Source organism: Channa argus, chromosome 17 (assembly GCF_033026475.1).
Source record: "Channa argus isolate prfri chromosome 17, Channa argus male v1.0, whole genome shotgun sequence".
In the NCBI taxonomy this organism is placed as follows: Eukaryota; Metazoa; Chordata; class Actinopteri; order Anabantiformes; family Channidae; genus Channa; species Channa argus.
Genome location: NC_090213.1, coordinates 3938223 through 3952223, shown reverse-complemented (window position 1 = coordinate 3952223; position 14001 = coordinate 3938223). Strand labels below are relative to the sequence as shown.

The following is a 14001-nucleotide window of genomic DNA, read 5'->3' as shown; positions in this document are numbered from 1 at the left end:
CTATTTTACTCCTCAGTTTTCTCCTCCTCTGCCTTCCACTTCTTTTTTGCTAATTTATTTCCTCCTCACCTTCCTTTTCAGTATTCCTTCCCTCCTCCTTCCCTGTCTCCTCCCCTCTTCTCACTCTATATTCTCTTCTTCTTCTTCAGCAGCAGACTGCTGTCCCAGCTATCTCTGTTCTAGACTTGGTATGTTCTTCCTGTTAATGACAAGTATCCCGCCCCCACACTTGCCCCTACATCACCTTCTGTTTTCTGTCTGGGCTGCCCACCTGCCCGTGTTTCTTATCTGTCTCTCCCCACCCATCTGGACAGCTGTCCTTGTTTCATTTGGGGTTGGGGTTTGGGTTGGAGGCAGGCCGGTCATGGAGAAGCCGTCCTGCGGATGCTTGTCGTTTTGTGGCTGGGGAAGCTGCCCACCTCTCTGTCGACTCAAAACAACTGCTGGCGTTTTCCAAATCAGAAAACCCACAAAAACCAAACCTGTCCCTTCTTATAGTATTTCATCACTGATGTTACTGCAATTCTTGTCAGCAGTGAAGTTTTGAGTGCATATTGAGGTGGAGCCTGCATGGCTGAATGTATCATTGGGGGGATCCAGGGTGAGATCCATGCATGACAGTCCTGTGAGCCCCCAGCGCTGCCTGTGCAGGGTCATGATGTTGTGGTGTCTGTCTTTCCATCCAATCATCCAACCATCAATTCTTTATGTTCTTTTTTTTAAAGGGTCTCTTACACAGAATTACAAAAAAGCTTTTCTCACTTGCCACTAGTGTAATTATTAGTTTGGGTTTTAGAAGATTTTCACCTTCACCACATCAAACAGTAGAGGTGACGAGAAAAATGATATTTAAATAAAACCCATTGCCTTTTGTATCATGTGTCTTGACATATGGAATTGCACTATACACTTATCATAAAATGCCCAATTGAGAAAGGACGGATCATCTGACAAGACACACTTTACTAAATGAATCTATTATTGATGATAATAGTGACCGGAAGAAAAAAAGAGGACATAAGAGGAGAAACTATTACATCGTAATAAAAAAAAAAAAACTAAATTAAGTCTAAAAAGCTTAAAAAACGTATTTGTTCTTTTTTTAAGATACCCTGAATAAAAATCACAGTTAATTAATAATATTTGAATAATGAATAATAAAATGAAATAATAATTTAATTTAATATGAAAATATAAACTATTTAAAGCCCCTTAAAACCCCCAACTAACCCTAACTCTAGTATAAAAACATTAAACTCGATAACAAAAACCAAACAACACAAAATATTCAAATAAAAATGTATTGAATTTGAAAAAAATTATTAACAAAAGAAGCGGTGAATAAAAATAACGAGATCCAATAATATAAGTACATTTAAAATTAAAATAAATGTAACTAATGAAGTTATGTCAAATTCCGTTAAATACATTTTTAAAAACAAAATAAAAATCTTTATATTTGTCCTAAAGAAAGAATTTGCAACACTAGGAGTGAGGGGAAAAATATGTTTTTGTAATTTGGTTCAACTGACCCTTTAACTGCCATTCAGACCAGAGGGAGGGTCTGTTTGTTTTGTGTATGTCACAATGTTTCAGTGGGTTTGCGCTGGGATCAGAGTAAGCTTGCTGCAGACCATTAACCTTGCAGTTACTTCAGGTACGCTTGTTTTATCCTTCTTCTACTTCGTCAGTGGGACTTCTAATGTTTGCTATACTTCTGGTAAAACAAAATCAAGTACTCCTCAAGTAGCTAAAAGAAGGACTTGTCCTTGTTTTAGCCTTGGTTGCTGTAGTTTGTTGCATGTTGCTGTTGCATGTTCAGCCGTGTGTGTGTGTGTGTGTGCGTGTGCGTGTGCCTGCCTGTGCTGTGTGTTTGCAGTGCACTCTGCTCCTCCCCTCTGGAGCAGTACTGTGAGACAAAACAAACTATCTGACTTTACACACCTGTTAGTGAACATTAGCGTCCGAGCAGTTAAACGGAGCCGTTGATGTGGATAAGTGCTCAGTGATATGTGCGTAATGTGGCACTAACTGTTTTGTTGTGTGCCTGTCTTTGCGTGCCTCTTGGCATGTTGTCTTGTGTGTGTTGGAGATCAGTTGCAGGATGAGGAGCGACGGCGTAAGCAGCAGCTGGAGGAGATTCGTAAGCGGGAGGCGGAAGAGCGGGCGAAGCAGGAGGAGGAGAGGAGGTGGAGGGAGGAGGAGAGAGCCCGACGAGAGGCCGATGAAAAGGTCAGTTTGCCTTTGTTTCAGGTGGTTTTGATGAAATGTGATGAATATGTGTGATTTGGTGATTTTTTGTTAAGATATTTTACTCTACTCCATCCGTTGCTCGTTTTTCCACTGAAGATGCAAAAAAACACAGTTATTGTCTTAAAATAGCCTCAAACTGAGCGAAGCAGGAAGGAAATGTTCATTCATTATGGTAGAAAATATAAACGTATTAGTTACTTTTCTCAAATACATACTGAATTATGATTTCATTTTTGTCACCCTGATGAAGACCCTGTCAAACTGAACCTTAACCTAATTTTTGCTTTTGCTGCTGTTTCAAGTATGAGCAGGACAGTGAGTTTAGGACAGGAGTTTACTTAGTTCAAATAAAATGAAGCAAAGTCTCACCTACATTATATCAGAGAAATTACATAAACTACTTCATATGAATTATTTTGAAATAAAAAGTTAAACTATAGGCTCTACATTGGCCTTGGACAGTATTCACATCCCTATTCACTTTGTGAACAGTATTGATTAATAGATTTAATTTAAAAAAGGTTGAAATGACTTTATGGCAGATGAGCAACACAAAACTGTGCGTTTCTTTACAAAATAAAAGTTTAGATTCCCACAGTAAAAGATGTTTATTGTTCAAAGGATTTTAGTTCCTGTTTTTGTTTCATTATTACGGGTTGTTTTGTATAGAATTAATTGTAACTAATGATTATTATTTGAAACAAAAACTTTATCAGCTAATCATGCACCAAGTGTTTGTTGGTTTTTATACTTTAAAAGCTCAACTGGTGTTAACGTGCACTAACACAACGCACTCGGCCGAGCCATGAATGCAACGCGTTATAAAAGTAGAAACACTTTAATTTAAAATGACCAGTGGTCTGATTGATTTCCCATCCGCCCGTCACTGTCCTGAATGTTAAATCAAACATACCGTGTGCATCATTGTGTTGAATGCACCAGTGCGTTTAATTTGGTACGTTTGTCCCGTGAACTGCAAACCTCATCAGACTGCTGGTTGGTTAAAAATCAGTGATGGAACTTGAAGCCAACCGCGTAAATATAGTTTAGGATTTAAAGTTCAATCACTATAATTCTATAAAATCCAGAGGCTTTTGTGTAGTTGAACCATTTAAACAACGGCTGTTAAAAAGTAGAAAAGACAGTTTAAATTCAGAGGATGTCAGCAAACAGTGTTACAAATACTTCATGTTTGTTGAGGATGTATTTTTCTTTAAAAACTGTTTAAGTAACATATTTTTATAGGATGTTGTGACAGTTTTGTTGTTTATTGTGTATTTGCATGTTCTCATCCTATGCACCCCCCTCCCCCCCCCACCCTATGTGATGTGTTGCTGTGTCATGTTATGTGCTCCCACCCACCTTAAGCATGGGACCATCATGTCGTTGTTGTTAGTGTATGTCAGGAAGTCATTTCAGTTCTGGGGGAAGCAGTTATGATTTTATGAGGTTTTTGTCTTATTTGTTTGTTTATTTATTTATTTATTGGTTGTTGTTACCATCTCCATCCAGCATTGCTTCATAAAGTATGTTCAGGGAATGCCGCCCACCCTTCCACGTTTTCCAAAAACCATATGCTTTATATTCACTTCATGCACAGAAACACACACACACACACAGAAATGTGTAGCCAGCCACCCGTCTCATACCCACCCTCAGCCATCCAGACTTTACACATTCAGAAACCCAACCACCCACTCATTCAAGCCCGCACACCCACTAATCCCTCGGGGTTTCTTCAGACTCCTGACTCAGACATCAAAAGCAGCCTGGATTCACCCTCAGCACTAGAGATTTGATGGGCTGTGTCCATAGAAGGTAAACAGGGTAAGGACACAAAGGGTCGTGACCACATTCAACCCACAACAGACCTTCAAACAGACTGAGAAACGCCAAGATAATCACACATCAGAAGCTTCGACACTGATCACAAGCGACCTGGAGCAGCTGGTTGAACTTCGAACCCAGAAATCTAAACACACTCCTCCGGATAGATGTAGGGTTATGTGTAACATCACAGAATCGTGCCCCTGAACTACTGGAGACAGGGTGGGCTGGAGTCAAAACCATAGCCACAAACCATATAGACTAAACTGAGGATACACACATGGACACACAGTTTGTGCACACACGCATGCACCCAGCGCTCAGTGAAGGGGAGGTGGTTGTAGACAGGGTGGTCTATGAAGCAAAACAGGTTCCTCTTCCAGGCAGTGGACAGTCAGTACATTAGTCAGGGATAGAACAACAAACGTCTTGACTTATTTGCTTTGTTGTTTCTTGATCAGGCTCGAGTGGGTGGATGGAGAGTTCAGTGTCCACGTTCAGGGACCTCATTTATAAAATTGTGCCTGATTATACAGTGATGGAGGACGTATTTACATACTTAAAGTGGAAGTTTCAATTCGACCTAGAAATACTTGATCAGTAGCAACTGTAAAAACTAAGCCAGTTCTCCCTCAAGTTAAAGCGCACGCATTATCAGAATTTCTATTAAAATGTTTCTCTTCAATCATCAATGCTTCAGCATTTTGTTGTAGCTGCTTAGTGCAGCTAGTGTAAAACTATCACTTAAGCTGATTTAGTTGAGTAGTTTCCAACCTACAGGATCATTTGGACCTTTGTTGAATTGATACGTATGTGAGAAATTTCCAAAGATTAATGGAAATGTCTTTAGTGGAACGAAAAATGATTTGGAGACTAAAACGGGAAAAAGAGCCCAAACTATTTGAGTATTACCTTCTTTCCACTAATGAGTATGTGCGCAGTTGTTTTAGAGGAGGTTAAATCATTTGTGCTTATGTTTTTTACAATAGTGTCCTTTTACAAACCAGAGCAAAACAGAAGTGATTTATTCTCCTGTGGCAAGAGTTGATTCCACAGACATTATTCAATCACACAGTTTAAAACAGTTTCAATTATAAGATAATTGAAGTAATCTTCCAAACCGCAGCGCAAAACATTTCAAACACCTGCTTTTTGGTTAATCTCTCTCACACTCCGCTCAATTCAAACAACTAATCCAACCTGTGAAATTACATTCAGAACCTTCAGTATTTATTGTTTCTTCACTGGTTTACAAGTCATTGCCTAAGATAAGTCAGACAACTTTATACATGAGGCCACTGATCTAGGACTAGTATACTTCAGGTATGAGATGGTTCCCCTGTGTCTGTCTTCGTGCGGGCAGCCCAGATAACGCAGGTCCAGTCAGGCCAAAGGGAGGATCTTCAGACAGGTAGACAGGTGGTCTGACAGAGGTGGTTTGACCTGTGGTGGAAGCGGCATAGTGTCCGTTTGTAGCTGTAGTCTGTAGCTTATTGGTCGGTTGGTGTCCATTGCTGAGGTGTGAGCCAATGAGAGTGGAGCATACTAACAGGTTGTCCCCCCCTTAGAGGAGACAGGAGGAAGAGTACTACGCTCGCCTGGAGGCCGAGCGGCGCCGGCAGCACGATGAGGCCGAGAGAAAGCTGCTGACGCCTGATGAGCTGGCCGGTCTGTATCGGCCCCCGCTGCCCAGGGATTACCAACCCCCCACCCCACACAACCCTACTAACACCCCCCCACCCCCACCACAGAGAAACACCTCCTACCTCAAAACCCAGGTCGCCTCACCCGACACGCTCTACACCGCCAAGTTTGTCTCCTACACGGGCGACGAGGAAGACGAGGAGGAAGGCAAGGAAGCCACCAAAGCAGGAAGTGGTGGCGGCTGCGGCGTCCAGTCGGGTCAGGTGAAGCTGTCGGCGACCCGGAAGTCGTACGGCGACCTCCCGGCCTCCGCCTCGCCTGACCACAACGGGCGCCAGCCGCCACCCACTGCACGCAAGCCCCGTCCTCTTTCTGACGGCATCTTCCTATCTGGCTCGTTCCAGCCACCAGTCAACAACTCCAACAGTACAGGCCCCCCCCTTCCTGCCAAACCCAGCTCCATCCCCCCCGGAGGCTTTAAAGGTAGACCCAGAGAGAGGAGAGAGGAGTCAGGCTCGCAACAGCGCCCTCGACAGCTCCCATAAACTCCCTCTCACGCACTCATCTCTTCATTTACTGTCCACTCCTCCGTGGATTAGTGTTATTTTGTGTATCTCCTTGTTTTTCAGTAGAGGTGTTCTGCCGTTACTTTTCCCTCTTTTACGTGTTTGTCCACATTTTTTTGTCCTCAATCAAGTCCCTTCATTCATCCCTTTATATTTTATGTGTGGAAATTTCCCTCCGTCTGAAGTGAATCGGATTGTTTTGTATTTTTTCATGTTGATTTGTTTGAACACCTCCTCTTGTCCTCCGTAATTTTTTTCCCATCATCTTCCTCCAATCACCCCTCCACACTCTTCGATCAGCACTAGCGAACCAGAAAAAGCAATCGATAATCACGCCACCACTTTTTGCTGCAGATTGAGACCCATCAGAGCCAATCATAGTACTGTTGGTGTTGTCGCTCGCCGCCTCCTTTGTGTCTGGTTTGGTTGCTGCTTGGGATTAAGTGGGGGCAGGGCCCAGCTGCCAGTCTGCCTGCCTGCCCCCATCCTGCCCTGTGGCTCTGCTTAGCGGTGTTGGCTTTAAAGGGAAGGAGACACATCATTTGGCTTCACACACTCATCAATCACTTGATTAACAAGGCACAGCTTCCATTTCATGAACATGAACACCCATTAATGTAGCCAGCAGCTGATGGGGTTCCTCTTTGTCTGTGTTTGTCCAAACTGCTTTCAAAGCTTCAAATCGACAGTCCCACAACAACTGCTGCACCTCCGTTCAGAGCGTAGCTGCCCGTAACTGATTTAATCATCTCTAAAACCTCAGAGTATGCTCAGATTAACCTCTGAAGACACAAACGGATGCTAAATTGTAGTCCTTTAAAGGCTTTTTTTTGGAGGGCAGAAAGTTCTAGAAAGCTGCCAGCTGACTGCAGCTTGACCCATCAGACATTGCTCCACAGCAATGGGGCCTGGAGGAGGCTGGAGCCCATCCCAGCTGGTGTTGGGCGAGAGGCGAGGTTCATTCGCAGGGCCTCAGACAGACATACACTGACAGACAGACCCATGGGCAACTTTAGGTTCACATATTAAGCTAACATGCATGTTTTTGGACTGTGGGAGGGAACCAGAGTACGCAGGCACGTCCAGGACATGCTTGATACTTCAGTGATACACGGCCACGGGTTGTGTCGGACTCTCTTCAGGTCACAGCGACGCATTAAAATGACATAGTTTGAACATCCACAGACAAACAGGGCTTCGTATGCAACACCGTCTGAACGTAAACCCCACCTGAGGAAACCGCTGGCTGCACCTTCAACTTGAACCTCCTCCACCTCCTGCTCCAGCCTGTTAAACATTAAAACACATAGCGGGACCTCGTGGGAAACGTGTTGCATTCCATTCAAATTCAGTAGGAGAACATCATCACACTAATGTCCCACTACCTCTAGCACACCCACCCACCCCCACCCCCACCCCCACCACCTCCTCCTCCTCCCCCACCACCTCCTCCTCCTCAGTAATAAAATCTGCATGTTCCATTATCCACTCACACACATTATGAACACAGAACATTGCACTCTGGCTGCCAGCAGCTCACCACAGTAACCGGCTTGATGTCTATTGCTTTTTTCTGCCCGTGCGTCGCTTCCACCATGCTGCATCTTGCTGTCTGTCTTTATTTAATTTGCTTCCTTCCCCACTTTGCTTGTCTTTGTTGGTCTGTGTGTTAATTCCCAAAAGGCTTCGTTTTACTCCTCGTTTGCCAGTTTTGGCTCTGTGAGCTGATCCGGCTGTAAGTCCGTGTCTCTGCTGTAGCTGTGATGCTGTCTAACGCTGCGGCTTTACTAAACCTTACTACAACTCCCACAGGGCATTGCGGCAGGTTCAGGTGACCTACCAACACCTGAGTCTCTGGCTTCCCTGACAATACGGATCTTCAAATGTATTCAATGAGTGTGATTGATCAGCTGGCAGCTCCAACAGCTTAAATCTGAGTCTTTATTAATTTTTTTATCAGAATAAAAGTGCAGAAAAAAACAATGCTTTAGAAGATGCACTAACTGGAGACGGTTACAAAGGAAGAACAAATTCCGTTATCCCCACAGATGGGTGTCCTGACAATAGCTGTATTTGTACTAAAGAAAACAAAGTGTGAGCTCAGAGTCCAGGATAACAGAACCAGAGTGAAAGAAAAGCATGCAGCCTCTCCAGTGGATACGCTTTTTTGCCAATCTAAAGAATTTTCAATCCCATTGCCAGAGGTATAATTTCCCATCTCTTTTAGATCCACAGAGGAATTCAACTGGCCTTCAAGTTGAAGCGTTGTTTCTCTTTGTTCTCTGACCGTTTGTGCTTGTGGTTTAGGGCTGAAGTCTGATCCAACTTGATCGCGACCCAAACTACACTTTAGACTGATCTCCGTCTGTTTTTGCTCTACAAAACCCAAACAAAGAGCCCCTGGAGCTGCCAGCTGGAAGAATCCATCTGGATTCACACCCTGTCACTGTGTCTGCATCCGAACTGTACCAACTTTCCCCTCGTTCATTTCATGTGAAACTCAAAACCACAAACATCCAGCCTGCAGTTGGCAGACTGGGTGTTTTATTATCTGAGCCCGGGATTGGTTCTGGTTTATACCTGCTGTCATCTGGTAGGATTCAACCAGTGTTTTTGATATTAAGCACAAAAAGAGAGAAGAACTCAACTTCACTGTTTAGATGCAGTGTTTGCTCTCAGCCAGTGAAGAGTCTGCACGGTTTTATTCTCTGTTGGAACATATGACTGATTAGCTCCTGGTGTGTTGCTGAAAGTGCGTTGGCACGTGAAACAAGATGTAACTGCTGGAAAATGGTACAGACCTAAAAATATAGTTGGTGTTATTCTACACTTTTCTGTCAACAAATCAGTTGCTTACTCTGTTTTCCAGTTCTTCACAGACGGGGGGGTCGGGGTCAAATCCCCAAATAATCTGGTGTCTGTTTTTAGATAGGACATTTTCTTCTCTATAAAAACAAAGATGATGAAGGATTTAGTCAAAGGAGCAAAATATATTATCATTTACTGTTATCTCCAAGTTATCTCTTATAGCCAAAGTCATATGAATATGCATTATGTACGTGGATACATGGAAAGGAATCGTCTGTTACAGGCAACAGCTCAGCTTCAAAAACACATTGCATGTATAATAACTGCAACAAGTGCAAGACCCTTTGGTTTAGTCCAGAGGGATTTGTTGTCGGTAAGAAAAACGTAGCTCAGTTGTTAAAGGCAGTCGTCCACGGACCACAGGGTGAGTGATTCGATCCCCAGCCCTGGTTATATGTCGAAGTGTCCCTGGGCCAGACACTGAACCCCCAACAGCCCATTCCCCTCCCCAGCTGTGCGGTGCCGGTCCAAGCCCGGTAGAAATTGGGGAGGGTTGCGTCAGGAAGGGCATCCGGAGTAAAAACTGTGCCAAATCAACATGCTGACAATGACCCACTGTGGCGACTCTGAAGTCACGGGATAAGTTAAAAGGACAAAATAAATTAATAAAAATATATCTTAACACCAGATTAAGGGTTTTTCTTCCAGCCACAAACATTCCCAGTTTCACTGATCAACACATCTTCATCCAGCATCGAGGGGCACGTTTTTCCTCGCTGCGCTAATATTTGTTTGAAGAGAAAACTCTGCAGGCTCTTTGTGATCTGGACAAATCTGGTCCAGTCTGTCAGGTTTAGGCTCCAGGTAAATGTCTCATTTTAACCTGAACGTGGCTACGGTTTGGGAAGACACGGGGACACGTGAGCCAGCTGATCTAACAACTTCTTTGGGGTCAAAGGTCGAGCTCACCCTCTTTGTGTTAGGTCCACTGGTTTTGTTTGAGCCCCGTTTGGATTGTGCTGAATTTAAAATTCAGAACTTCTGCACTGTGATGAGCCAAACAAGGCATTAAGCACATTAGGATTCCGAGCTCCGTGGGGCTGCAGGTCATCAGCAGTGACCGGCAGACATGTTTGATGATGAACTCAACCTCAGATCCCAATCGACGCTTCCACAGACCATTTGGCTGCTTTTGAATGGCCTGTTACCAGCCTCTTCATGCTTTCGTTCTCTTTTTCTCGCCTTTCTGCAGTTTCTGCCTAATGCTTCTCCACGACTTGTTCCTTTCCTTCTTTCTGCTTAGGCTGGTCTGTGGGAAATGAAGTGACAAGAGAAGCTGCTGTGTGCTCGTGGTCATGGCCCCTGGACTATGATCGATACAGTTTCAAGCCTTTTTTTGAGGGGGGGGGCGGGTTATAGTGGCCGTGCAATGGTTATTGCATTAATGTCAAAGCACCAGGGGCCACATCTGACGTCACACAGCAGCTTCTGTGTAAAATGCTTTTGGATATTGTGATTCGTGTTTGAACGATGCTGACTGTGTTTTACTGTTCTGTCTGTCTGCTGTGGTTCCTGCACCTCAGGATTTAACTCGTACACTGGAAACTCAGCAGGAGTTGTAGGACCAGGAGAACTCTACAAGGACCCGCGAGACAAATGGGCGAAGGGGTAAGTGATTCATTTAGGAACCAGCATCTACCCGAGGAGCTTCATTCTGCACTTTCTCAGGCTCACACCATCAAAAATCATGGATTTACATTTGTGACGTTCCTCTAAAGGAACTAAACGCTCTTTGCTAATACACAATCTGTTGCTGCTCTTAAGCTGTAGCACCCAGGTTTTAAGTCTGATATAACTCAGGACTGATGGTCTCAGTAATCATTTGTGTATCACAGGTAAGAATTTTAAAAAGCAAGACAAGGCTGCACAACATTGGAAAAAGTTTACGATTACTATTATTTGTTGTTTAAGCATGATAAATGCAGCTTATAATTCTCTTCATATTAAGTTAGACGTTAGGCAGAGACAGCTTCAATGTTACAAATAGTGGATTTAAAGGTGCCACTCGGTTTTCCTTTTATAAAATTCTGTTGTTGAAATTCATGATTTTGAGGAAATTGAAAGTGACAAATGACTAACAGCAGACTTGAAACGGGAACAGCCGGCCTTATATGACCCCTTCAGGGAGGTTGAATATGTTAGTGATGGCTCAGGAACTGTTGACTTATGATTTTAAGTTTGTGTAGTCAAGGAGCTCTGCTGGGACCAAAGACGCCCAAGAACAGCAGAAGGAATCGAGGACAAGAGTAGAATCACATTCTTGCATGAGGCCTAATGTGTCTCTCTGGGTCAACCTAAGTAAAGACCCCTCTTCGGCTCGATAATTGGCCTGCTGTTCTCAGAGTCACAGCTGATTTAGTAAACAGACCGGACCACTTCCTGGTTCTGTGGCGTCACACCTGTGGTGTGTGTTTTGCAGCCAGGAGCAGGAGAACTCGATCCCCAGCGGTGCTCCAGAGAGTCTGACCTTCAAGGAGCGCCAGCGTCTCTTCTCTCAGGGGAAGGAGGTTTCCAACAAGGTCAAGGCTTCACGCAAACTCATGGAGCTGGAGAACGAGCTCAACACCAAGTAGTAGACCCAAGCCTTTGTACCTCCCAGCGCCACCTTAACGCCGCCGTCACCAGTGCGACGTTAAGGTGCCCCGGGGAAGAAACCGGGTCAGAAGAGCTCGCGCTAGTTTTCCCTTCCACTGATCGTCACGTCCTGTTTGTTGTTTTTTTGTTTTATTATTTTAATCATCAAATAACTGGACCATTCGCCTTTTTTTTTTTTTGCCGTAGCTACGTTGTTACAATAGCAGAGACATTTCTGGTTTAAAAATCTGTTGCCCTCATTAAAGTCTGTCAAAGATATATAATGATAAAGCACTGTAAAAAGTTTAATTATATCTAGTGAGAATTTGAGAATCACACAGCAAAGGGGTATATTTTTGTTTGTAAAATGGTTCATGGGGCGAGGGATGGAGAGATTTATTTTCATTAATTTTTTTAATAGCTTGCTGAAATATGAAAATGGATTTTATGGTTTTATTTTATGCTCTTTCTGCATTGTGTTCTTCTCACACTTGTGCTGTTTTGTTTTTTTTCTTGCCAGCAGAAATGCGTAAGTTGAACTTTAGACCAATCTTTTTTTTTTTTTATTTCATCGTCTTTTGAAATTAAATACTCAGTGAGTGGAAACACTGTTATTTCATTCCGTAGCGAGAAAGCATGGGATTTTTCTTGGTTTCTTTTTGGTGACATTTTAGATCATACAGTCCAGAGAAAAATCTTTAAGTGCACAACATTACTGTAAATATTCAGGTCCACAACTGTCTCCCTTATTTACTACTGTAGAAACATGCGCAACTAATGTGATTTAACAGCACTTTGGTGTCGAAAAATCCAACAGGAATTTCAGCAAAAACTGGACTGTCACTGCTCCTCACTTAATTTCTGAACGTCTCACCGTAACCTGAGTTAACTTTAATTTTACTTTCTTTTAAAGTTAATAGTCAGTTGTGGCAGAGTTGTCTGAAATTAATTTTGACTAATTATGACCTAAATTCAATCCAGAAAAAGGAACTTCTTTCACTAGCTGCATTGATTGTTGGTTTTCACAATTTTAAAAACAAGGAATTAACACTACTTAATGTCTTTGCTCATTTGCCTATTTATTTCAAAACTTGTAGAAAAAAAATACTCGCACATAGACTTGTTTTGGATATTAGATATGTATCTGCAGACGTTTGAGAAGCGGAGTACATTTGGGACGTCTCATACTGTGGTAAATGTTTTTTGTTTTTTGCATTGAAGAGAAGAAGGAAAGGTGTGTTCTTTGCACCAGGTGTAGTTTTAAGGACTGGAGTTAAGGTGACAGAATTGTACAAATATATAATCACCTTCACCACCACTGCTGCTGTGCTGATGTAGAAAAGGAACGCACTTCGAACCGTGGCGGGTGCCCCAGTTTAACGGTGATATTTCAAATGTATTTCTCTTCTGCAGTTTTTTTTTTTTTTTTTTTTTTTTTTTTTTTTTTTGAGTGACTCCATCTTGTGTGTGGATTTACATTTTCTCTCTCCAGGAGCCTCCACTAAAGCAGAATTTCCATGACGATAAGATGCTGACCTGTAAAAACACTACAGCCCTGTCTCCTCTCTGTTCCGCCCCACAAACACTCTCCTTTTTAGGTTTCAAAATGAACTGAATCATTGAAATGGTTTCATGTTTAGCCTTTTGTAAATCATTAATAAATACAGATTTTTCAACAGTGCAGGCTGAAGTGTGGTCTTTCGCCATCGCAATTCAAGTGTACAGTGTTGTTCCCTATATGAAGTCTGATAATTAGTGTTTACTGATGACTTTGGACCACAGGGTCAGTGGTTCGATCCCCAGTACCGGCTATATGTTAAGTGTCGCTGGGCAAGACACTGACCCCCAACAGCCCGTTCCCCTCCCTGTCTGCTGGTTCAAGCCCGGTAGAAATTGGGAGGGTTGCGTCAGGAAGGACAAGCAAACAAAACGATCCGCTGTGGCGACTCTGAACTCATCTGCAAAAAGACCACGTGGTGACTTAAAACCACATCAAGTCTAAAGGTTAAACCGAATTCTGTCCCTTTGGAAACTGTGTGGAAAAATGGAATTATGTTTTTTAAAACTGTATTGTGACTTTGAAAATGTTGTAGCCTGCTAGATTTGGCAGCCGTGGTTAAATGTACGTATTTGTAGAGCTATAAAATAATAAACAAGCAAGCTGTCATTACGTAACAGCTTTCTCTGATCAATAATGTGATCCGTCAGAAAAAAGGTGGTGTTATTTTGTTGCTTTAGTCAATTTTAATAAAAGAAAGTAAAACTTTTA

General features: G+C 42.8%; 1 protein-coding gene across 11 annotated transcripts in view; it reads left to right on the top strand.

Annotated features, from left to right (window-relative positions):
• afdna (afadin, adherens junction formation factor a) overlaps window positions 1–13999 on the top strand; it is an 87105-nt gene extending 73106 nt beyond the window's left edge. For 5 of the 11 annotated variants that reach the window (XM_067482551.1, XM_067482541.1, XM_067482543.1 and 2 more), the window contains 5 exons: window positions 153–188; window positions 2098–2232; window positions 5649–6207; window positions 10682–10766; window positions 11578–13999. In XM_067482551.1, the coding sequence (XP_067338652.1) occupies window positions 153–188; window positions 2098–2232; window positions 5649–6207; window positions 10682–10766; window positions 11578–11731 (969 nt within the window). In that variant the 3' untranslated portion in view covers window positions 11732–13999. Of the gene's footprint in view, window positions 1–149; window positions 189–2097; window positions 2233–5648; window positions 6208–10681; window positions 10767–11577 lie in introns of all 11 variants that reach the window. The other 6 variants (XM_067482550.1, XM_067482547.1, XM_067482546.1 and 3 more) reach the window with 5 other exon arrangements.
• The last annotated feature ends 2 nt before the right edge of the window (window positions 14000–14001 follow it).